This window comes from Eimeria maxima, genomic scaffold (assembly GCF_000499605.1).
Source record: "Eimeria maxima Weybridge genomic scaffold, Emw_scaff31, whole genome shotgun sequence".
In the NCBI taxonomy this organism is placed as follows: domain Eukaryota; phylum Apicomplexa; class Conoidasida; order Eucoccidiorida; family Eimeriidae; genus Eimeria; species Eimeria maxima.
This window is the reverse complement of record NW_013563800.1, coordinates 12,356-36,730: the sequence shown is the minus strand read 5'-3', so window position 1 is coordinate 36,730 and position 24,375 is coordinate 12,356. Positions and strand designations below refer to the sequence as shown.

At 53.4% G+C, this 24,375-nt stretch overlaps 6 protein-coding genes across 6 annotated transcripts; 3 read left to right on the top strand and 3 right to left on the bottom strand.

Moving 5' to 3' along the window:
• Positions 1-220: 220 nt before the first annotated feature.
• On the bottom strand, positions 221-1,837 carry EMWEY_00005580 (hypothetical protein, conserved; the record flags this gene model as incomplete). The annotated part of the gene is made up of 1 exon (XM_013478193.1): positions 221-1,837. One exon carries the CDS (start codon positions 1,835-1,837, stop codon positions 221-223), a length of 1,617 nt encoding a protein of 538 aa, XP_013333647.1.
• A 1,228-nt stretch (positions 1,838-3,065) lies between these two features.
• On the bottom strand, positions 3,066-4,777 carry EMWEY_00005570 (hypothetical protein, conserved; the record flags this gene model as incomplete). The annotated part of the gene is made up of 3 exons (XM_013478192.1): positions 3,066-3,087; positions 3,493-3,905; positions 4,547-4,777. The coding sequence occupies 3 exons, from the start codon at positions 4,775-4,777 to the stop codon at positions 3,066-3,068; spliced, it is 666 nt and encodes a 221-aa protein (XP_013333646.1).
• Positions 4,778-6,493: 1,716 nt separating this feature from the next.
• On the top strand, positions 6,494-10,267 carry EMWEY_00005560 (hypothetical protein, conserved; the record flags this gene model as incomplete). The annotated part of the gene is made up of 9 exons (XM_013478191.1): positions 6,494-6,731; positions 7,072-7,212; positions 7,622-7,876; positions 8,278-8,538; positions 8,937-9,065; positions 9,246-9,400; positions 9,526-9,642; positions 9,819-9,987; positions 10,164-10,267. The coding sequence occupies 9 exons, from the start codon at positions 6,494-6,496 to the stop codon at positions 10,265-10,267; spliced, it is 1,569 nt and encodes a 522-aa protein (XP_013333645.1).
• A 1,497-nt stretch (positions 10,268-11,764) lies between these two features.
• EMWEY_00005550 (hypothetical protein, conserved) lies at positions 11,765-15,077 on the top strand (the record flags this gene model as incomplete). The annotated part of the gene is made up of 2 exons (XM_013478190.1): positions 11,765-12,655; positions 12,963-15,077. 2 exons carry the CDS (start codon positions 11,765-11,767, stop codon positions 15,075-15,077), a joined length of 3,006 nt encoding a protein of 1,001 aa, XP_013333644.1.
• Positions 15,078-16,517: 1,440 nt separating this feature from the next.
• On the top strand, positions 16,518-18,942 carry EMWEY_00005540 (hypothetical protein; the record flags this gene model as incomplete). Its single annotated transcript, XM_013478189.1, has 6 exons — positions 16,518-16,623; positions 16,809-17,443; positions 17,627-17,692; positions 17,997-18,361; positions 18,562-18,658; positions 18,835-18,942. 6 exons carry the CDS (start codon positions 16,518-16,520, stop codon positions 18,940-18,942), a joined length of 1,377 nt encoding a protein of 458 aa, XP_013333643.1.
• Positions 18,943-20,870: 1,928 nt separating this feature from the next.
• EMWEY_00005530 (hypothetical protein, conserved) lies at positions 20,871-23,570 on the bottom strand (the record flags this gene model as incomplete). Its single annotated transcript, XM_013478188.1, has 1 exon — positions 20,871-23,570. The coding sequence occupies one exon, from the start codon at positions 23,568-23,570 to the stop codon at positions 20,871-20,873; it is 2,700 nt and encodes an 899-aa protein (XP_013333642.1).
• Positions 23,571-24,375: the final 805 nt, after the last annotated feature.

Genomic DNA, 24,375 nt, shown 5'->3' with positions numbered 1-24,375 from the left:
CAGTGTGTGGAGATATCTGCTCTTTATTCAATTTCTTGCAGCATCTCCTTGGCAACACACTGCCTTCTCTTCTGCCCCTAGAGGTAGCAACTCCTCGAACGCTGCTGCCACGGAGGCTGCAAGCAGCATCACACATGGTTGCCCTCATGCAATCCTTGCATCCTGCTGCTGCTGCTTCTGCTTTCGCTCGTGTCCTACTCAATATAGCTCAAAGGCAGCTTCATCGGCATGCTGTTCTCTCGTCATCTGTTTCTGAATCTCCGAGGTCAGCCGCTGACAACTGTGATACGTTCAGCTTGTCTTCGGCCTCGTCGTCCTCTTCGCTCGCCTCCTCCGCAATATAGCTCAAAGGCATCTTCAGCGGCATTTTGTTCTGTCGTCTCCTGCTTCTGCCTCTTCTATCACTACTGCTTGCTCCTGTTTGGCCGGAATCATCATCTGTCGCTGTATGCTGCGAGCCCTCTGCAACACCACGTCCTCTCCTTCCGTTCCGCCTAGGTTGATGCTGCAGCAGACTCCGCTCCTGTAGCGCCCGCTGCTTCTCTTGATCCTTTTCTTGCTGCTGACGCTGCTGGTGCCGCATAAACATACCTTGCAGTACCTGCGTCCTCAGGTCCGCCAGTATCTGCCTCTGCTGCAGCTGAGTTGATAGTTGCTGCTGCTGCTGTATATGATGCAGTTCCCGCATCAGCTGCTCATGGTCTGGCGTACCCTTGCGAACCCTGTGGCGTCCACGACCTTCATCCACGGCCGGTGGCTTCTTGTCTCCACCCCTGCTACTGAATGTGCGTCTTATGCTGCTGCTCCTCGTGGTCTTGCTCCCGGAGCTCCTACTCCCGCTGTTGCTCCTGCTGCTACTGCTGCTCCTGCCGCCGAAGTTTGTGCTGTTGAGCACTGTCTGAGCTGCTGCCAGTGCTGCAGCAGCCGCTGACGAGACCGAGAAACGCTTGAAAAATCGTGCCGCCAAAAGTCCCTTGCAGCGCTGTGCCTGCGATGTGCTGTGTGATGCCCTATACAGCTGTTCCTGCATCTCCTTCAGCTGCCACTTCCACTTAGACAGCCGCGTCCGGTCTGTTCGAATGTCTGCCTGAAGTTGTAATACCGCAGCATTCGTTGGGGATCCGGGCTGCAGCTCCCCAATCATAACACGCAAGTCCCTAGCGTCTTCTTGTAGGCTTTTCTCAAACCCTGCAACTAAATTTCCAAGTGCCAGCACTAATGCTCGGAGTTCCTGCAGCATACGCTGCGCTGAGGCAACCTGCTCCGCCTCCGAGGGAGACAACTGAGCAGCCTCCTCTGAGGTCAGTGACAATTGTTGCATCTGTAAAGACACCGCACTTTCAAGTTCCTTGGACGATAACGTAGGAAATGACATTAGGGGGCTGCAGCTTCCAGCTGCTGCCGATGAGGTGTCTTCTGCTGATGCTGCCCCCCCATCTGCAGAAGAACCCGAAGATCCTCCTGATGCCAGGGCTCGGCGGTAGATCTCCGAGGCCTTGGGAACCAGGAATTGACTGCATCGCATCACTAGGAAAATCACTGCAGATACTGAGACAAAAGCAGCAACAGCGGCAGCGATGACTGCTTGGCGTTGCTGTCGCTGTAGTGCACCGTCCCGCAAAGGGACACCACGACGAACCCAAGAAGCAGAGTCCATTTTCGGCAAGGTAGATAACATCACTACGGCTGCCTCTGGTGTTGCAGCTCCTGTCTGTGCCTCAGTTACAGCCGGAGACGCCGCAACAGCCGCCGCAGCAGCAGCTGCTGCTGCGGCTTCAGCTGCGGTTGAGCCACTGGCTGCGAGTGTCGCCAACTTAAACAGGGAAATAAGCCTCATATCTCAAAAATGGGTAAATCAAGACCCACCCAAAGGAGGTATTGAGACAGACGGGGAAGTGAGGGCCTACAAAACGCTCCAATGGTCACTAACTGGGCCGGTGGCCAGAACCGTGAGGAGCAAGCAGGAGACAAGCATCTACAGCAGGGATGAATACAGTTTCCATGCAAATAAAAGTAATAAATGCCAAGCGAAACCCTACGGAACTTGCAGTATCGAGGGGAGCAGCTGTTTCTTCTCCTGTTGCTGTTGCTGCTGTTTCTGCTGCAAAGAACGCTGCCGATGTTGGGGAGAGCCTCTGATTTCCCAGTAATTCCTTTGATCTTGGATGTAAATGGGTGTTTTGCAAAAAATTTCAAATTAATAGTGTCTTTCGAACGAGAAAAATTTCAGGAAGGGTTTGCCAGCCCGGTTCACCTCGATCGGTCTACCGCGTATCGATTCCACGGTCTGGCAGGTAGACGGGCTCAGGGTGGGCGGTTAAGTGGGGTTGCCTTTCTGGAGACAAACGTGTTTCGAGAGTTTAGACTTTATGGTTAAATAATTAGATGTAATGTTTATACTTCAAGGTTTTGGGAGTGGAATGTTGTCTGGACCTCGCCTACGAGGAGCAGATCGACTTCCTCCCCTGAGAACCCAATTTCCCGAACCTTCCACGAGCTTTCTCCTTCGCTGTAGCTTCTTGCTTCTGCAGCTCTTTGTGCGGCTAGAGCTGCAACAGGTGGCAAAAGCAGGCGAAAAACAGGGTCTTCTAGGGCTTCAGCGAGGCGCTCGTTGTCTCCCATCCTGGAAGCGTCCACTGCAGCGGCGCCAGCAGCAAACTCCGGACTCCCCAGAAAGCTGCTTCGCAGAGCCTGCAACAGGCGAAGTAGCACCACCAGGGTATGGGGGAGTAGCATGCGAAGAAAATTTTCGTTCTCAAGTTTGAATCATGCATCATCACAGCTCCTCGCCTTAAACGTAAGCAGAAAAAGAGTGCACCAAGAAGAAAACCCATTCACGAGGCAACTGGCGAAGCAAAAGAAAGCAGAACAACAACGCAAACACGCATAAAGATTCGAATTAAAGACACACTAACCCTACAGCAACAACAATACCTGAGAGCGCCACAAAAAAACGAGAGGAAAACGGATAGAACCACGGAACTGAGACGAGGACGCACAAGAACAACTAGCAGGACGAAGAACAATAGAAACCGACGAACAAAACCTCAACGAGAAACGAATACTCAAACAAAAGACAGACAGAATCTAAAAACAGAGGCAAAACAAACCTCAGCATAAAGGCAAACGATACCGCAAGACAAAGATAAGCACGGAAAAACCTTCAGACAGAGACGAACAGCAGAAGCAGGCAAATAGAGAACAACCTCAAGGTAGAAACTAACGAAATGCACCAGGCACAAGAAAAATAGCCAGAGTCCAAATATAGGCAGAACGTAGGAGACTGTCTCTTGATCTGCTTTGCCTCCTTAGGAGCTGGGACATCGCGGCAAAATGCTAGAATCTGAAATGCAACAATACACGGCATTGTGTCTATGGTTTAGGGTTTGCATTACTTCTTGTCCTGAGAGTGTTCTGTCTGCCAGGGCTGTTTGCCCCATCTCCAAAAACAGAAAGACGGCTGTCAAGATGCATTTGTGGAGAGCATCAAACCTTCGGAGGGTGTATAGACACTCTACGCGTCTGAAGACGACGGAAAGAGCCTTCTGTAGCTCTTTGGCTCTAACGAGGCTGCAAATATAGTGCCTGTACACCTCATCGGCCTGTTGCAGGTCATGCCGTATGATTAGGAGATGAAGAGCTTCTTCATACGCCTCAGCACACAGAGCAAATGCACTGGGTGTTTTCTCGTGCTCCCGTCTTGCAGCAACTTTCAGGAGCAGCTCCACTGCCACTTCAACGGCCCCTGCAGCCCGAAAGAGACAAATAGCCTCTCCATAACATTGCATTGCTTCCTCATAAGCTGCTGCTGCTGCTCCTCCAGCATTGGTCTTGCTGATGCCATCATTGGTATGGTTGCTGCTGCGCCGAGCAGCCTTCTTCTCCTTTATGAGAAGATCGCCAAGCTGCAACGCAAGCGCACCTAGTAACAAAATAACCACAGATTAGGGGGAAACAAGCTTCTTTTCATGTTGCTGCTCCCATCTGTGCTGCTCCCCTCGCAACCCGCTGTGCTTCCAATCCTTGCCTTCGACGCCCCCAGAAGAGACAGCAAAAGGGACACATTCCAATTCAGACACATACAGCGAGGCAAAAGTAATGCAGACTCAACAAAAGATAAATTCCTTCTACAACACAGAGATGAGCATCTCTAGGTTTTGTCTGTCTCCGTCGCTCTGTGTGTATGTACCTCTACCTCTGCTTCTGCTTCCGCCCCTATCTAATGTTTGCTCGTGTATCTCTTCTTGTTAGAGATATTTAAAGCTTTCCTTGCAGGCAACGTATTTCTATGGCTTGTCTACAGCTGTACTATGCCTGATTCCTCTTGTCTCCTTTTGTTCCTTAGATGTCATTCTGTCTCCTATCTCTGTCATTTGCCTCTATCGTCCTCGGATTTTTGTTTGCTGGTGTCCGTCTTTTGTCTCTAAAATGGCAGTGAGCACCCTCTGCTATGTGAGTCTCCCTCTAGCTGCCTCCTGTGCCTCTCTTTCTGCCTCCCTCTCGCCTTGTGTCTAATATCCACCACTTCCCGTCTCTTTCTGCCCACCTTTTGCATGGCTTTACCTGCAGCCTTCGGCTTGCCCAAGTTTCGCTCTGCTTGAGCACAGAGTCTCAGGGCTTTAGCCTCTCGGCGCAAGAGACCTGCAGCATGAAATGCTTCAGCTGCTAATGCTGCTTCTCTAGCGACTGCCACCCAGTCGGGAGGCAGAGAAAAAAACAAAAAACTGCGGGAAAGAGAGGCTAATGCCCTCTGCAAATGCAATTCTCCTACCTCCATCAGGCCCACAGACCCTGGTGCCGCTGCTGCTGCTGCTGCTGTTCGTGCTGCTACTGTTGATGCTGCCGTTGTTGATACTGGTGGTGAGGCTGGTAGCTTTCAACAGGATGTTCCTCATGCTGCGAATGTTGCCGTAGCTGTCACCTCTTCTGTCATTGCTGCTCCTTCATATATCTGTTGCTGCTGCTGCTCGTGAAGGAGGCTCACGTGGTATTGTTGTCGCTGCAACAACGCCTGATGGAGTAGCTGCGGTTGCTGTTGCTGGAATCTGCTTTCCCCGCTGTAGTTACTGAATTTTGCCTTCTTGGCCTTTCTCTCCGTGCTGTAAAGAATACACAGGCCTACTGGCACCTGTGTTGCGTTTCAGGGTGCACACGCACCCCCATGTCCCTTCGTTAAAGCACACGTTGCCATGCTTACTCTGTTGCATGGGCTGATGTTTTGTGCTGTTTCTGCTGCTGCTGCACCCGTCAGTTATAACAGTGCGTTTCTGGCAGGGTATCAGTGGACTAACCAGTGGTACTCTACCCGCTGCAGCGGCAGCGGGCACAGCAGGTGCCGGATCTGCAGCTGCAGCAGCAACTACTTCTGAAGCTGCCGATGCTATCGCAGGAGGATGTGTTGCTTGTGGAGAAGAGTTTCTCTGGCCCCTTGGGGGCCCCAACCGCCTCCTGCTGGTGGGTAGCAGCAACTGTGGCAAAATGACTGAAGTGCCAATTTCTTTATTATCCTAGGCTGGAAAATAACAGCACAATAACTTCGAAAATTAAGTAGAATTTCTCGTTTGACTGCAGCCTCTGCTGGGAAGGAAATGCGACGTTACTTGGGGCCGGACTGTCCCCAGAACCAGTCAACCCGGGTGACTGCTGTTGCTGCTGCTGCTGCTGCTGCAGCCGGTGATCGAGGCATGCGAAAAGCTCTTCTCCACCAAACATATTGTCAATTAATGCTTGGAGCATTTGTTTGCTGACAACTTTCAGACCCTTTTTTTCTCTACACCGCCACCGAATGTGAGCCCACGCTTTAAGGTCCCTTCGATTTTCCGCTAGCTGCTCTTGCTGTTGCTGTTGCTGTTGCTGCTATTGTTGCTGGTGCTATTGCTGCTGTTGTGGAGGTAACATTGGCAATTTTTAGCTGTAATGGGGACTCTTGCAAAGCTGGAGGTCCCCAGGATTCCGTCTGCAGGGGCGTTGGCCGCTGCGTGTGCAGACACCCTGGGCCTGCATCCGCCGTCAGGGTGTACGTACAGCTGAGGGCTGCGGTAGCAGCACATGCATTAGTGAGGGCACGCTTGAAGTTCTCGGCTGCATTTGTCCCAGCAGACCCAGCAGCAGCTGCAGGATCTCTCTTTCCACCCCTGCCACTTGCCTTCCCGCGCAGCGCTGCCCTTCAGTGGGTTCGTGCGGTTTCTTGTCTTCTTGAAGCCTTATAGATGTTTACTTAAGCTTTCACATACGTATAATGAGGTTCAGAAGTTCATGCGGCCCTCCTGTTCTTCGGACACTCCTTGAGGGGCTGCAGCCACTCAACAACTACAGGGAACAACTGGGGCCCCGCGAGGTTTCCTACACAAGGATCATCTGTGCCAACTAGGACTGAACCTCCGAATGAGACTTGGCGGACTTACGTTTGGAGACTCCGCTTTGTGTTGAGGGTTTAGAGTTTAGGGTTTTGGCTTCGGGTTTTTGGTTTTGTGTGCAGCGCTGCTAAGTGAAGATGGAGTACTTCACGAGCACGAACGCGAAGGCGGCTGCCTTTCAGGTGGGGAGTGTCCGGTATTCCTTGCCTGTAGAGGTGATGGGAAGAAGCGACGTGCAGGCCAGTGGTCTGGCGCTAGTTGTGAGGCGAGAAGGCTTCAAAGACATCCCCCCGAGGGTCCCCAAGACAGAAGACGGGGCATTGCAACTTAACAGACCACAAATGGGATTTGAACTCATGGTCGAACACCTCCTAGGTACCCAAAATGCTAACCTTTAAACCCTTATTCCGCATTATTCAGGGTAGCTGCCATAGGTACTCGAAGGTCTCCGCGCGGACTCCACTACCCTCGCCCTCCCTTCCTTCCCCCAAACCCGAAACCCTAACACCTTTGAGCCTTGATCCTTAACCCTTAACACCCTAAGAACGCTTTCCTGGGTCCTAAAAGGTTACGCCTTAGTCCTCTGCCATGCAGATCTCCGAAGGGCAGCGCCGTTGGTGCGTGTTCGGGTGTGAGGGTTCTGGGGCTTATGGCCTAACGTTTGGAGTCTATGGTTAACGGTTAGTTAGGGGCTTGAGGTTTGGCGTGAGCGCAGGTATGCAACCTCTGAAGGGTTGTCCTTTGAAGGAGTTTGCAGAGAAGTACATAGCTCTTAAGACTGAACTTCTCTATTGGCAGCTGCCCACTGCAGATGTCGCCTTCGATGATCGCCTCTACTACACCTCTGCCTGGACAGGTGACACGACTCTAGATTTTGCTAGCTCTTAGGGTTTAGGATTTAGGACAGGTTGCCGCTTCATTTCTACTCCCTCGCACCTCTCTGTCTTCTTCCTGTTTGTTTGTCTGTCTTTTGTAACTACCTGCCTCATTTTCCTTCGATGCTCGTAAATGTTTTCGCCTTTTCTTCTAGTTGTTCGCCTGCTGCCTGCCTACCGTTGCGTTGTCTCCCTCTCAATTCGATGTCTGGCTCTCTGCTTTTCTTGGGGCCCGCCTTGCTTACCGGCGCTAGTCTCTTTGCTAGCCTCTAATTCTTTGCCACGCTTTTCCTTCCCCTTGGTCTTACTTTCTCGCGAATGTGTTTTCCTCTCTTCAATTATATCTCTTCACACCGACATTAACCTGCATATGCCTGTGTCTGTTTACAGATGGAGACTGTTTTTATCCCCTTCGTCGTGAGGATGCTGCCGCCTTCAGCCGCTCGGAGGCTGAAGCTCACCGGCCTGCCAATGTGGTACAGCTTCAAGATTCCTCGATCCCCGAGGAGATAAAATGCTTTTTGGAAGATGTTAAGGGAGACTTTCAGTGCTGGGCTACACCAGAGCCGACCCAGAACAACGCAGAGGGCGCTGCAGCAGCTGCATCAGCTGCAAATCAAACCAACCGGCTCTGCATTGCAGCGGGTAAGCCAGAACCGCATACAGCCCTCACACCTGCTGCTGAGGCGCATCCCCTGCTGTTGGGTTTTTGCCAGTGCTTCTGCTGCATTTGGCGTTGGTTTTGTTGTCTAGTACTTCTGCTGCTGTGTCTCCCATTGCTGCAAAATCTGATGTTGTGCCCTTTTTCGGATGTTCCGGCGGCGCAGCTGTTGCCTCTGCACGATGACAGTGCAACGTATGAAGTTGCTGCTGCTGCTGTGGAATGCTGCTGCAGTGGTGGAAGGCTGCTGCTGGAGCGTGCGCGTTTGTTGTAGTGGATGGAAGTAGCCCCTGGGTGTTTTGCTGTTGGCTTGTTAAGCAAGTGCTTATTAACTTTTAATCTGAGTGTTATTACTATTATCCCCTTCTCTCTGTTTTGGATGCAGGTGAAGATCGTTTCCTGTGTCTGCCTCCGGGGCTGCAGCGTCCATGTGTCCATTTTGCTGCTCTTCCGGACCGCAACGGCTTTGCGCCGTTTGCTGTTGCTGCTGGGCCTTTGGAGTATACTCTTGTTTGGTCGCCTGGGGCCTTTTTGCACTTGCGAGGAGAGCAGAAAAAGTCCGGAGAAATTCGATACCAGCTGGAACTCATTATCAAAAAGCCTGCCTGGCTGTGCATACACCCCACTCTCGGATCAGTTCTTTCAGGTACCTTGCTATGCAAACTGTTGCTGCTGCTGCCTACCCGTTATACCCCTTCTACGACTAGAATTGCTGCTCTTCCGTGCCTTACCAGTTCTGGTTAGGTTGTGTGTTGAAACAGATGTTGTGCTCCTGGCTTCTGATACTACTCCGGTCGCTGTTTTTGCTGCTCTACTTTTTGCTGCTCCCGATGCTTTTCGCACTGCGGAAATAAGCTGCTGTTACATGTATTTATGTATCTTCTGTGTGCTGCGCCCTCGTTTGTGCAACTGTGCCGTGTCGTCTGCTTCACAACCGGGAGTAGACGAGCGTATGCTGCCGCTTTTGCTGCTGTCGCTCCTGTTGGTGGTGTCGGTGTTGCTGCTGTACCGATGCTGTTCCTGAGAAACCTCGTGTTTGCTCAGGGGTAGAAGGACCAGTGCCGCACATCTTTTGCTTCGGGATGCCTGATGCACAAGTTGTGCGCTTCTTTCCTTGGGGTGCCCTTGCAATCAATGGAGAAGTCATTTGCGACGCCCAGGCAAAAACAGCAGGTGAACTTTGTCAGCACGGGACGTAGTATCACCAGCAGAAACAGCTCTAGGGCTTATGCAAGCGCTGCATTTGCTTCGTCTTGTACTGGCTTTGCCCCCCAAGTTCCAGCCGTTCTTCTTGGGACAAATTATGTCGTTTCTGTTGAGGTTGTCGTCGGTGCTGCTTCTGCTGCTGTGTAGATGAGCAAAACTCGACGCAGGAGACACGTGGAGTTACAGCTCAAGCGCAAGGTCGTGGCGAGCCCAAGCCAGCCCTGGCAGCAACTTTTCTCCGTCTTTTCAACAAGTCATTCGAACCGCCTCTCCGCATTTGCTTCCTCAATACTGACAAAGAGGTGTGCCACATGGTTAAGGGAATACTGGTGCTGCTGCTAGACGAGAAACCTCCAAAAGCCACTCCCTGACAAGCTATCCAAGCAATGAGCTTTTATTGTGTAGGGTTGGGGATCGTGTTGCTCAGGGGAAATCTGTGACCTTGAAGCGGCTGAAGGATTTTGACGTGCACGACACAAGAAATGAAGAGGTGACAGGATTTAACATCATGCTGGCTCTGAAGGGAGCTTTGGCGGAGGCACGGGTGCGCCCGAACCCTAAACCCTGAACGTTAGCTCGCTAGCAGGACATTAGACGCTGCACGGTGGTACTTTGTCGCAGTAGAGTGCGTCTTCCGCAACTTAACTTGTGTTCCACCAGCGGTGGTGTAGCAAAATCTGTTCCGCGTTTCCAACGTTTATTGTTTCCGCCGGTGTGCAGGCAGACCGCGCAGTACCCGACAAACAGAAGCCTGGAAAGACAATTGTCTTCCAGATAGACAGCAACGGTCAGCTTGTTGACGAAAATCAAATCGTCATTGATGGAGGCGGTCCCCGAGGAGAAGAACTCTTCTCCATTGCAGTTTATGGAGAGTACGACTGCACATCGCGTGAGTCCACAGGAACTGGGCTAAAGGGTCTAGCTGTGAGGGTTTAGGTTCTAGGCCATACAGTCTAAGTTATGGCCTAGGCGTGGCTTAGTAAGGTTTACGATCCACGGTGGAGGGTTTATTTTATGTCCTCCGCTCTAGGGTCTAGGATTTGGGATTGTGCTGCTGCGCTGCAGAAAAGTACTACACCTTTGAGACCGGTAAGAAGCTGTTTGATTTCCACCGCCAGATGTTTATGAACCGCAGTTTGCAGCACTCTGGCAACTGCAACATTATGTAGACGCATCAGATATGAGAAGCAGCCTGGAATGAGTGGCTGCAGCAGCACGTGCTGCTGGTGCTGCTCTTGCGTACTGCAAGGCAATTCTAATTTTTCCGGAGGCCCTCTGAGAGCTTTAAGTTAAGCGCTTGCATCTGCTGGTCCTTGCGTTAAGCGAGACGAACGCGCGCCATAGCATTAAGCTCTATCAGTAGCACATGCAGCACGAGCAGTACAAATAGAAACTAGCAGGATCCATAAAACGAATTAGCGGTAGTGCTGAGCTGCTCCAGTCGCCTCAGCACCAGGAGTTGCACTCTCTGGAACAGCAGAAGCTGCCGCTGCTCCCGCAGATTTTCCAGTGCAGCACACCAGAGGCACCAGAAAGCAGTTTGCTTAAGCGCAGTGTCCTAGACCCCTCATCACCTGCTCTTTTGCTAGTTGCCATATTTTTTGTCTCGCTGATATGAAATAAAGCAGCTGAAGTAGAAGTTGCCGCAGCAAAGGTTGCTGCAGCAGCGTTTGCTGCATTTACTTTACAGAATGACAGTGTCCTTCTTCCAGCCGGAGGCTGCTTTCCAGTCTGCATTTGGACAATTGGGAGCCAAAGCACAATGGCCTAAACTCTAGACCCTTCCCCCGAACATCCCCTTTGCAGCTGGTGTAAACCCCAAGCCATAAAGCGTGAGACCTTACAGCTGCGGCGTCAAGTGCGAACCCGACGTTGTTAGCGGGGAAGACTGTACATGGGAGAAGACTGAGAAGTACGCTGCCGGTTGCCTATTCCCTCTGCATGCATAGTGCAGTGCTCAACTCGTAAGGAGGACTCTGTCAGTTTTCGAGCCCTGCGAATTCAAGAGCATTGGGGCTTTGCGGTGTTATCCTTCCTCTGCGCTACAGTATTCTACAGCCCAAGGAACAACGGTTTGAACCCCCGTTGAATCAGTGCTGCTTTAAGACAGCACAAAATACCGAAGAAGCCCCAGTTCCCTATGTATACGTGCATGTATACATACGTGCGAGCATGCATGCTGCATTCAAATTTCCGTGCATTGCCACGAAGGAGTCCCGTGGAAATGGCAGTTTTTCTCGCTGCCCAGACCTGCCGGGCGCTTCCCTCTACATACTCTCCAGCCACTAATAGTATTTATCTTCTTCAACAAAAACACAAATGACTTACAAGGTCCCAAATAGAGTTTTGGGGGCAACGCTATGGACTGATTGAAGGGGGCCCCATTGGGAGGGCAGGGGAGGGCCCAGTGGGCCCCTACAGGGGGACCAACACGATTCAACACGGTGTTGTGCCTAACATAACATTGAAAACTAGTCATAGGGCAGAACACTCCTCCGCCTATCTTCTCCCAAGGCCCTGAACTTGGGTGTTCATGGGTCCCTTAGAAGTTGCAGTAAAACGCAGAGACCTGCAGATCCGTCGCAGGCCAGCTGTGGCGACAGATTGAGCAGCAACGCCTTCTGATTGACTTCGTCGGGATCTGCTCCTCAATACAGCAGAAACAAATGGAAGGACTTATTTGCGCCGATGCTGTCCGAGATGCAGCAGCAACGGCGGAGTCGCTGATTGCAGGATCGGCAGCACGAGCAGAAGCACCAAACAACACAGGAACAGCAGATGCGATGAGGGCGGTAGCAGTAGAAAGAGAAACAGGGCACTTGAGACCATCGGACTCTATGGCTAGAGATGTTTCCGTATTGGCTGACTGCTTGTGGCACCCTGCTGCTGCTGCTGCCGCCGCCGCTGCAGAGGTGAATGCCTCGCTGCTACTCTCGTGCTTGGATGCCCCAGAAAAGGTGTCCATACACTTCAAAGACACAGTGCAGCCGGTATTGCTTCCGCAGCAGCAGCACCAACAGCATCAGCAACAGCATCAACAACAAGAAGAGGAATTAATTGGGCACCCTCAGCAGCATTTGTTGCTGAGGGTTCGGGGGATAGTAACCCGCCAGCAGTCTCTTGGCCGTCGGCTTTGTTTTTTCGACATAATGCCGCCGTACGCAATAGAAGCTGCAGCAGCAACGGCGAAAAGAGAAACCGCATCTGCAGAATCTCCAGCACGAGAAACAGCAGCCGCCCCTTTACGTCATGAAGGTTCGGGGAAGACAGATGCAGCAGCAGGAAAGCTAGAAACAGCAACAGAAAAAGACTCTTCCGAAACAGCGTCAGCAGCACATACTACGAGACCGAACGCACCGACACAACAAGAAGCAGCATCAGAGTCCTGTATTGCGCTCTGCTGCAGCGTGTCTTCCCCCGATGTGGGTGGGCTCGATGTACACCGCAGCATTTTGAGGCGACTCCGGTTGGGAGATTCTGTTGAGGCTGTAGGAGTGCTGGAAAGAAAAGGGGAGTTGCAACAGCATCCACTGCAGCAGCAGTTGGCATGCAAGCTCGTAAGCGGCAAACCCTGCGTAAACCCAAGACCCTAGCTGAACCGTGGACCCGAGCTAGGGCCTACGGCCTCAGCCGCAAAACCTAACGAAAATATAAAAACTTATCCAATAAAACCCTAAATAAACCCTGGTCCCCCCCACAGAATCGACGCCTTTATTCCTTGCCGTTGCTAAACCCTATGCCCTACAGCATTCAGAACCCAAGCCATAGCTGTAACCCTCGTGGCTGAACACTCCTTCGCGTTGCAGCCTCCCTACATGGCTTCTCTTTGTGTTGCTGCGTGTGCTGTTGTTACTGCTGCCGTAGCAAGAAGCCATGGCACCCTGTGCTGCTGAGACTGCCCTGCAAGAGGTAACGCGAGTAGTAGGCTTTAAAGTCTTGGCACTGCGGGCTTCCAGGCCAGCCGAAGCAGAAGAAGCAGCAGCAGTAGCAGCAGCAGCAGAAGCAGTAGCTGCTGCCACCTTAGAGAAGGCTCAGCGCGTTCATTTGCTGCACGGCAGACCTCGTGCGGCTCTTCCGTGTAAGCAGCTAGCTGCAGATCCAGCAACAGAACACGGAAGACCTCCAGCAGAAGGGACAGCAGCGTCAGCAGCGGCTCAGGAGCTCTCCAGAGTATGCAAGATGTACTTGCTCGTTGGCAGCTGCGGGCGCGCTGACTGTCCCCTCCTGCACGTGAGGGACGGAAGGCTGAGGAGACAGTTTGACCTGCTGAAGGCTCAGAAACAGGTCCGGCGCGTGCAGCAGCAGCTGCAGCAGCAACAGCAGCAGCATCTGCTGCTCCGTGAGCTGCCGCTGCAGCCTCCCTCGGGGTTTCTTGGGGGGAACTTTTCGGCCCTGACGCTCCAGGACAAGCAACAACAACAACAGCAGCAGCAGCGGATTTACCCTAGGAGTCTGCGTGGCGCCGTGTTTGGCGAATGGCTCGTCAAAACGTATGGAGTCGAACGCCTGCGGATGGGCAGTGGAGTTGTAGAAGTTGGAGGGGGACGAGGAGAGTTGGCGTTCGAATTAGCTGTTAAATATCAAATCCCCACAACGATCATCGACCCGAGGTGTACCTACACCCCCAAGAGCGAAGCAGCGCAGCCTCCCGACGCCAGACGACAGTGGGAGACCCAACAGCTGCATGCACACTCTGGAGCACCTGCTGCTGCCTCAACAGCAGACGCAGGACGTTCCTATGAGAGAGCAGTTGTGGAGACAGGTGACGCCTGCTTGCCGAAACAGGCAATGAGCTCCGCTATGAAGAGCTGTAGCAGAAGCTCTTTTGAGTGCCCACTGAGGCTCAACAGAAGACAGGCTGCGTGGCTTTTGCAACATAGGGGATTGCGGGGTAAAGAGGCTGAGGCCTTCTTTCGGGAATCAGTAGAGACGATCCCCGCCTTGTTCAATGCTGATCTTATCAGAGAGAGTCTCTATGTACAAGAAAAGCTACTCACGGCCTCAGCCCTCGTCGGCCTACACCCTGATGAAGCCGCAGGAGACATTGTCGATGCAGGCCTCGCCGTACACGCACGCAGGCGCGCGAGAAGCAATGGCGGCAGAAACAGCAGCAACGGAGACAGGAACAACGGCGCGAACAGCGGTAGCAACAGCAACAGCAACGGTTGCAATGCTGACGACAGCAAGTACACCCCCACGAACCATAACAGGCACAGCAGGAGCCGCAGCAGCAGCGGCAGCAGCAGCAGCGCCAACAACGCCATCACGAACAAAAGAGTTGGCAGCGCCTTCAACAACAGCAACGACAGCAGCTGCAACAGCAAGCGCGACACGAGTATTGTTGTGAAGAGCAATGAGGGGTGCGGGCAGCGAGGGCACCGACAACAACAGCAGCAGACAGCAACGGCGGCGGAGTTGCCGGACTTGGTCCTTGCAGTTGTACCTTGTTGTGTCTTCTCGGAGATATTTCCTCAGCGTCGAGTGCCTCATACTGCAGCAGAAGCAGCAGCAGTATCTCCATCTGCAGCTGCAGCAGCAGCTGCTGCTGTTCCTGCGCCTGATGATTCTGCTGTACCGAACTCTTCAGCTGCTGCTGCCGGCGATGCAGCAGTTGTTGCCTCATACAGTGCTTCTACTGCTGCTCTTTCAGAGGGCTCTGTTGCCAGCTCTGGGCCTTTGTTGCAGAGGGCGTCTGACTCCACTGCAGCCTACCGTCAAGGTGAATCTCCCGCGTGTGTACCTGTAGGAGAAGCTTGTGCGCAAATGCATCATCTGGCGCTGCATGGAACAGAGGGGACCCCGGGGAGCCCACTGGGGGTCCCTCTCTTTACTGCAGGTGCGGGGGACGATGGAAACACAACCGTGCGGACATATGAAGAACTGCTTCTTTGGCTGCACCTCAGAGACAGGCAGCGTCGTTTGCAGCAGCAGACGCTCCCCATGGTAGGCAAGAATCAGGTTATCTTTATGCCCCCGTAAGGCATTCAAAGAACCGCTTCCAATCGTCTTCCCCTACAAGGCTACCCTTGATGCCTATGCTGCGGTTTAATTCACACGCGCACCCTATATACAGTTAATATATTGTATATTTGATCCCTTAAAAACGGGAACCGTACTTGGTGGTAGCGCACTCAAACCGCTGGGCCCAAAGTTTTCGGGAAGCGCTTCAGAATAGGCTGGCGCCTAACTCTTAGTAATAGTATATGGCTAGGGTTTAGAGCTTGAAGAGAGGCTTCGGGGCTAAGGTTAGGTGTCTACAGGCCAGTGTTTAAACTGAGGGCTTTGCACTGGCATTTCGAGTGGGAGTTTCGCACGATGGCTTTAGGGCAGCTAGTGGAGCTGCAAACTGCGGCTGGGATTTATGGGCATGGCTGGGGACCTGTCGGGATTCAACTAACTGAACATAAGAAATTTTACTTCAGACCCTAGTATGTAAAAGTTGAGCCACGGTCCTGTACATGGAACAGCCCTCTGGAACACCAAAAACCTTTAACCTAAGAACTATTCCCCACAAACCACTAGGTGGTTTTCTATGACCTTAACTTCAGGAGAGTTTGGCCGCATCTGCAGGCCCTGTGGCGTCAAAGCTCCATGAATTGCGTGCATCTGCAGACACCCTCTCTGCATGAGGTGTTTCAGCGAAGAAGTTGTCCCACCTTTCTTACGAATACCCCAGTGGAGAGCCCTTCGACAGCACGCTGGCGCAAGGGAAGGTTCAATCGGGTCTATGATGTTGTTTGTGCTGAAGGTGTAGGGCTTAGGCTTTAAGCAAACCTTAACCCTATGGCGGTGTAGAGTTGAGGGATGGTTTGAACTGTACCAGGTGACCTCCGGCAAATGCTCTACAAGAGCTGTCCCGTGCTTATTAATATTGTTTTTATGTGCATTTATCAAATACACGTGAAACCTAAAGAGTAAACTCGAGGCGGCAGCCCCCCTCGGGGCCTGCTAACCCAGCTGCACGCGCAGAGGGGCCCCTGACGAGTTCGGAGATAGTGGAGTGGCAATTGAAGGAATATGCATGTTGCCCTGCCGCCTTTGATTCCATTACTATTCCTGATCTTCTCACTCTACACAGGACACCCTAAACCTTAAAGCCTAAAACCTCCGACCGAGCGAGTTAGGGGCAGCCGACCCCCCGGGGGTTTCGGACCCCAAACCCGTAGAGAAATAGACTGAAAGATTGCTTTGCCCTTTCTGCTGGCTCTCGAAGAAGGATATCAGAATAACAAACACACATACAGAAAGGTAGCAACAACCTCTTCTCCTGCTGCAGCCGCTGTAACAGCGGCGCGGCAGCTACACGGGGAGTGGCAGAGGCAGCAAGCCCAGCCGCACGAGTGCAGCAGCAGCAGGAGCTGCAGCAGCAGCAACAACAACAACAGCTGCCGTAGCAGCAACACCAGGATTTTCCATGGAATGGAGGACGGGTATGACTTCGAGTATGAGTCAGACGGGGGGCCCTGGGGGCCTGAAGAGGAAGGTTCTATTCTCATAGAGAACCTCTACTACGAGGCCCAAGACTGTCTCCAGTCGAAACCGGAGAAGGCAAAGACTAGGCCCTAAACCCAAACTAAACCTTAAGTCGTCGTACACTTGTGTGCAACTGCTGAGACTGTACAGCTGCGAACCACTTCCCTTGTCGCACATACTAGATCCGTGTGCTTAGCTGTCTGGAACTTAGAATTTAGGGTTTGTGTTTGCAGGCAGTGGCTCTGATTGAGGAGGTGCTCCAACGGGAGGCGGAAGCCCCTCAGAAACCATGGTCTTTTAAGTCTCTTCTGTCGCTTACGTTGCTGTTCCTGAGAGAAGGTAAACTGGTGCCACCGTTGCTGGTATTGGTCCTGCTGTACTTGCAGGTGCTTAAGCTCATGCTGCAACTCAGCAGCGGCTGGGACCAGGGACGTGACCCCCTTTCCAGTCCTAGTCTTCCCGTGAGGGCCTGTATCCAAATCATTAGTGCCTTTGCTCGTGCCTCTACCACTGCAGGGGACTTCTTGAGGGCAGCTGCGGACTACCAGCGGCTGCTGCAGCTGCTGCCTGCTGTTGCTGCTAGTGATGCAGCAGCAGCAGTACAAGCCGTCCTCTCCGCTGCTACCAAACGCGCCGGCATCCGACAATACGATGGTCTACCCGACGTCTTCGCTGCTTCATCGCAGCAGAAGCACCACCAGCAGCAAAGGGCGGATGCACATCTTTGTCGGAGGCAGCCAAACACTGAAGACCTTCAGCCTTTGAGCGAGGGAGAAGGAAACACCAAAACCCCTTGCTTACAGCAAGGCGAACAGCAGCTGGAAGAGCTCATGCTGTCTACTATTGCCGCGTTAGAATCCCAGGGGTTGAATGTAAGTTCAAATCTAAACTGTATACCACTAAGCATCTGCAGAAGCTCGCAGGATTGCTGGGTGCTTGCTAGGTTATCATATTTTTTGAGCATGGGCCATGCACCTTACTGCCTAGAGTTTGCTGCTTTCGACAAAGCGTTTAGGCTTCAGGGTGTGGATGGTGTTGCTTTTTGTCGTGAGCAGCGGCTGTGGGCCCACGTTTGCAGTCAACTGCTGCTGTTGTACGTGAAGCTGGGCGAATTGCAAAAGGTGCGGCAGCAGGAAAGCTGGGATTTAGGGTTTACTATTAGGGTTTACTAATTAGGATTTAAGTACTCATTATCATCATCCGCGTATGCTGGATTGAAGGTTCTCGTGAGTAGCAGTCACATCCGCGACAGGCAGTTGGCGGGAACGGCTGCTGCTGTGTCTGCTTCTGCCGCTTCCAGTACTGCTGGTGTTACTGCTGCTTGCGCCACCTGGTCGCCTGAAGGCATGCGGGTAGAGTTTCATTGGTACACAGCCTGTGGAACTTTAAAATCATTTTCAAGGGGACTACTGGTTCTGCATGCAGGCGCAAGGCCTGTTGCCGAGCGTTCACGGGGCAGGCAGAGACCCATCACTGCCACTGCATCAGCAACTGGAAGCAGCAGCAGCGGAGGTGCTCTGCTACACTTACACCCAAGACTGGAAGCAACTCCAGCAGTTGCTACCTCACGCGTTGCAGCTCGCAGCCGCCTCCTTAGATCCCAGAAGCGCAGCAGCAGTCCGAGAGTGCGGGGCGCGGTTGTTGCTAGAGATGCACGTACACCCAGAATTGGAGCTACAGCAGGAGCAAGGACAGCAGCAAGAGGAGGAGCAACAGCAGCAGCCCTGGGTTGGCATTCACGCTCATCTCATGGCGGCATTCCGCCACTATCAGGAAGTCGGCGACACGCGGTGAACTCCCTCAAACCCTAGCGCCCAAACCGCAAAACCTAAATCCTAAACCCCGAACAACCGCAAGTGCTGAGGGGAGCTTTCAACTTTACGTTGCCGGGCCATTCGCATGCTATGTCTGCTCCCTTGCAGTGCCTTGTGCTTATCAACTGGGGGCTGAGAGTGTTGGGTTAAACGTTTGGGGTTCTGCGGGCGTGCAGTGCAGCTGCTGCTGCATTGCGCCGTGCGGTGCTTGCGGCTCCGTTGGCAGCTTCGTCTGTTGACCCGTTCAGCACGAGAGAAGGAAAGGCCCTACAGGTTGGCTGCTGCTCCTGTTGCCGCCGGTGGTGCTCTGGGGGCTGATCGTGATGTTTCTGTCGATGCTCTTGTTGATGTTTAGCGCCAGCGGCGCGCTGTTCGCTACTGCCACATGTGCTGAGCATGCTGCAGTCACGCTGCTGCTTCGGATTTTGCTTGTGCTGCTTTTGCTGCAGGGCGACCCGGAAGTGCAGTGTGCGAAGGCTTTGCGGGCAGCATTCGAAGCCAACGATGTTGAAGGTGTTGACAAGGTGTTTCTCCGGCGGGAAGCCCTAACCCTTTAACCCCAGGCCATATGCACCCGTTTTTCTCCAGGCACCTGTATCCTCATCCTCTTGCTGTAGACGCAGAAGCCAGCGCAACTAGCGCTTTGCAGTTTTGGCTTCAGGGCTTCGAGGGTGACGGTGTGTGCGCAGCACTTGAAGCTTCTGGGCAAGAATGACCCATTTGCTGTGCACTGCAGCAAGGCTCTATTGCTGGCCGTTCGGTGGGTCACTTCGATCTACAAGCAATTGAAGGTTAAGGGTTTAGAGCCTAGAATTTGGCATTATAAGCTATGGGTTACGGCTTTGGGTTGGAGTGTAGATGGATCTATGCTTGCAGGCTGCGGCGCTTGAAGGCCATCTCTTGCTGTTACTCAGTCTTCCCGCTGCGGCGGCTGCAACAGACGTTGCGGCTTTCAGAAGAAGGCACACGGCAGCTGCTGCTGCAGGCAAGCCCTAGTGTTGCTGCAGCTCCTGGTGCTGCCGTGGTTGTTTGAATTCTTGCCATCCGTTGCTGTCGGCTTGCCTACTTACGACCGATTTAACCGTTGAATGCAACTGCTGCTGCTGCATCAGCTTGCTGTTCCCCCGCCGTATCTCATATCTGCTTATATTACTGACAGCTGGAGCGCCATTTGGGGTTCAAGATTGCGTTTCTCTCTGGGGTATTTCTACGCGTGGCAGGTCATTCAACAGGGACAGCTTCCCGCACTCATTGATGACGAAGCAAATATGCTGCGAGTGCGCCGTCGCTGCTGTTGCTACAGTGGGCATTGTTGCTGCTGGTGGTGGTGCCGGGGTTGTTGCTGCTGCGGGTGCTACTGCTGTTGGTCTGGCGATAGCTAAAGCTGCTTGCTGTATGGGTTTATTCTGCCTCTAATAGATATTACATGGTGTATTGGGGTGTGCGTACAGCTAAGGCAACCGGAAGAAGAGGAAGCTGCATGTGTTGCTGAGCTGCTGGACCAATGGTGTTGCAATGTCGGTCAGTTGGCTGCATGTTTAGCAGAAAGTTTTCCCGAAGAACTGCAAGGCTTCTCAAGTAAGAATTGATATAGGCAAAGTGACGAGTTTCACCCCCACCTGCTGCACCGCTCCTGCACGCTCCTGGATCAACAGGACCTACTGCTAGGGCTCTACAGAACCAGCTCCTCCAGACCTGCTGCCACGCGAGCTGCTGCACCGCTGCTGCTGCGCTTCTGAACCGCTAACAGCTGCCGTGCCACCAGCTGGCACGCTTGTGTTTTAGGAGTGCTTGTGGTCGTTGCATGGCTGCATGCACGTTTCTGCCCTTAAGAACTATGGACTACTAGAAATCGCGACCCCCCGTCAACATACACATTTCCTTACACTAGTTCGGGTCGCGATTTCTAGTAGTCCGCATCTGCTCCTAAAGCAGCTGCAGCAGCAGTAACCACGCCAGAGACAGCAGCACGATGTGCAACCCCGATGGGCCCTGGCGTCCCGTGGCAAGTCTCTGCGTCATTTTGTTGTGACGTCGAGCAGCAGCCAGGGTACCTGGTGCTCGGAGCCTGCCGCACTGAGAGGTTCAGCAAGCTGCTACATTGCTAGCAACGCCAGTAGTAGCAGCAGCAGCTGCTGCTGCTGCTGCTTCTGTTACTCCTACTTCAACTATGTCTGAGCAACAGCATGGCATAGCAAAACAATCAGGCGCTGAATTTAGCCCAAACAAACGTACGGTCCGGGTGAAAATTTTCTGGATGCGCCGGCTGGCTGAATTGTGAAGACACCAGGGCTGGTAGCAGACAGCAGCTGCTGCAGCAAACAGGACGGCAGCAACTACAAATCACGCTCCATCGACTGCGACGGCGAGTGGCAACAGTCAAAACTACTGCAAGCATGCGAAGTGCAACGGTAGCAGAGGACAGGTTTGGAAAGCAATTCAGAGAAGCAATGCCGTTCAGGCAGCCTCTGTGCTGCAGCTGATTTTAGGCACGTACGCGAGGGTCCCCTTGTCGCCATTGTTGCTGTTGCAGTTGCTGCTGCTCCAGCTGTTGCAGCCGGGAGAGGGCGGCTGCTAGACGCCCCTGTAGGGCCTCTTGCTGGTCATTAGCCTTCTTCAGCTCTTGTGCTGCAGTGGCAAGCTGCTGGATGAGCTGCTGCTGTTGCTTGTGTTGTTGGCGCTGCTCCCGCTTTTGCTGTAGCTGCAGCTGCTTGTGGCGGAGCTGCTGCTGTCGCAATCGCCTTCGGTAGTCTTCCAGCCGCATACATGTGTCTCTGCTGCTGGCTTCATCGCGGAGGGAGAGGCTGTGAAGGTCTGCCTCCATGACGTTTAGACATTGGGTGCCCTGTTGATGTTTCTGGAGAAGCGGCAGCTGCTGCACATCCTCCTGCGCAAGTTGCTCCTGCTGCTGCTTGTTCGCACGGTAGTACTGTTGCCCTGGAGTGCGGGCCTGCTGCTGCAACTGGTGCTGCAGTGCGTGCTGCTGCGCGGCATGCAACAGCAGCTGTCGCCAAGGCCGGCGGCAGGCAGAGCGCTGTAGCACCCGGCAGAAATGCTCAATGCATGTGTACAACTGCCGCTGCTGCACCTGCGGATGTCGTGTCTCTTGCTGCTGATGGTGTTTCTGCTGCTGCATCCGCCGCTGCTGAAGATAGGGCAACTCAAGCTCGTATCTGCAGCTATGCATGCTCAATTGCTCTGCTGATGCCAGTCCTGGGGCAGCCGCAGCAGCAACAGGTGATGCTGTAGAAGCAACCGTTGCAACCGCTGCAGGAGCAGCAACTGCTGCGTCTGATGAAGTGGCGGCGGTTGAATCTGTTGCAACAGCAGCAGCAGCGGAACCTGTTGATTCTGCTCCGCCTGTTGGTGAGAAAACCCCAGAAGCATCCTGCTGTCGCTGGAGCTGCAGCTGCTGCAGTTGCTGGTTATTGCGGCCACCAGCACCGTCAGAAGCGTACGACACAGCAGCCAGCACATCAGCAGCATCCATATGCTGTTGAGATGGTTGCTGCTGCGCCTTCTTCTGCATCTGCTGTATGGTCTGCTGCGGCTTTTTGTGTTGCTCAAGTTGCGGCTGCCGCCATCGCTGCTGTTTCGGCTGCATCTGCTGCTCGTGCTGATGCACCGCCTGCTGCTGCTGCACCTTCTCGTGCTGCTGCTTAAGCTGCACCAGCTGTTTCTGCTGCAGCTCCTGCTGCTGCCGGTTGTCGAGAACCTCTTCCTTTGGATCGAGCGTCTGCTGCCCGTGGAGTTGCTGCTGCGTTCTACGAGTGGTCCAACGGGTGGGCGCAGCAATATGCCTAGAAGATGCAGTTGGTGTTGTTACTGCTCTAGTGCCTGCTGTGGCCTTCGTGCTACTGCTGCTGCAGCTACAGCAGCAGCTCGTGCTGAAGCTCCGTTGTGCTGAGTCCGTTGAAGCACCCAGGCATGCTGTCTGAGACTCCTCTAAACCAACGGGTCCCAACTGAGCCCCCCCGGTGCCGCAGCGTGAAGCAACAGCACCACAATCACCAGAAGAAGGAGATACTCGTTTCAGGCTTCGTGCACTAGAGGGCAGTTGGGCTGCAGTGGACACGTTCCACTGCTTATAATGAGGTTCTGAAGAGATGCCAGGAACTGCTTGATCTACAGCATCTGTTGCTGCATCAGCTGCTGCTGTTGCTGCTGGGGGGCGTCTGCTATAACCGCGCCCTGCTGTGGCAGGCGCAGCAACTGGGGAAGCGCTATCACCCGTGGAAGCAAGAATAAAAGCAGATGCAGTAGCAGGAACATGCCTGCCATTCCAATCGGCAGGGGCCTCATGGCCTACAGCAGGAAAACGCCCATGCGCTAAATGGGCGTTGGGGCTGCAACATCTGGTGCAGCTCCATCTGTCACTCACTGCAGGGCAGGTTCGTCGCTGCAGCTGCCGCTGCCCCTCCTCCTGCTGTCGTGAGTTCCGTTGACGCACCTGATGGCCGCACATCCACGAAGCCCGCTGTCCAACTCTGCTGTCCCTGCCGCTGCTACAGTTACTACTGTAGTATTTGTTGCTGTTACTGCTGCTCCTGCTGTTCGGGTTGCTGTATCTACGGCGTGGGTTGTGCTGTGCTTGCGAATCCGCAGCAGCAGCAGGAGAAGCAGCCGTGGCTTCTGGGCACCTGTTGGGCCTGTTGCCCTCTTGCACCTCCAAAAAGGTCCTTGGGCGGTACAAAGTGCCCCAAGAAACGGAGACTGAGCTGTTGTGTGCATTCCCCTGATGAACGTCCACACTGCGTCCTTCAACGGGCCCCCAGATGGGCTCCTTTTCGGGCGCCTGAAGCAACTGCGTCCCCGGAGGCTGTCGCTTGGTATACTTGAGTGCATCTGCGCAGCCATGGGTGTGGCAAGCATGCAGAGCAGCGCATGTAGCCCTCGACAAGGCGTTGCTGGCTGCCCCTGGTGCACGTGCTGTTGTGTCGGCAGCTGGATGTGCCGCAGCTTCAGGAGGCGGGCCAATTTGGGGGTCAGTCGAATAGTTGCAGGGGTACTCCACGCTTAGCACACATCTTGGTGAAAATGCTGTGCCGTTGCTAATGCATCTGCAGCTCCTGCTCGTTCTGTTCTGCCTGCTGCCTTCGTAGCTCCTGTCGCTTTTCTTGCGTTGAATGACAAGTAGGTGAGGTAGCTGCAGCGGCAAGGCATCGAATCTAGGATTGTCATCCATGTCGCTCTGAATGAGCAGCAGTTTTCCTGCAGATGCTGAAACTGGAACGCTATCGCTGCTGCCAGTGCTGCAACTGCCGTTGGCGCCACTGCTGCAGTTGCTGTGGCTCCTTTCAGGCTGCACACCCCAATGTCCCCTGCAGTGGTCCCATCCAAATGTTTTAGACAAGCGGTATTTCGAGGCTAGCTGGGGCCCTTGGCTAACCAGCTAGCCATAGAGTGTCTTTTTGGGACTGCCTTCATATCGTGAAGACACGTGGGGAAGATGTGAAGAGCAAAAGCCAGCGTATTGAGTGGGTCACCGGAAACAAATATTAGAATTCAGAGTTTACTGCCAGATATTAGAGTTTAGATAGCAGCAGGCAACTGCCAGATGTGGCTGGGCTGCTTCTGTTTGCTGTGTCGGGTCCCCTACACACGCAAGGAGTTAAGAAGTCCCAAATTGAAACTGAATTAAAAGCGCACACGACTTGCATACAATACAAGCACAAGAATCCATTATTTACAATGAGGCAATCTAGTAGATATCGACAACGAGCGGATATATGCACGTAGTACTATATCGTGTCGTGGCGTAACGCAACGAGTTGACGGAGCTGCACGCGCAGAGACCTGCAAGTGGCTTCCGTTATTGCAATCGGTAAAAAGACTTGTGTTAGGTGGGGGACCGAAGCAAACATGTTCCTGACGCCAACTGTGATCAGAGCATACAATGCGGCGTGGAAAGACCAGTTCCACACCAGACGTGTCCACTCTGCACTCATGGTCCGGCGCAAGTATCTGGTTCTAGAATTGTTCGAACCCGT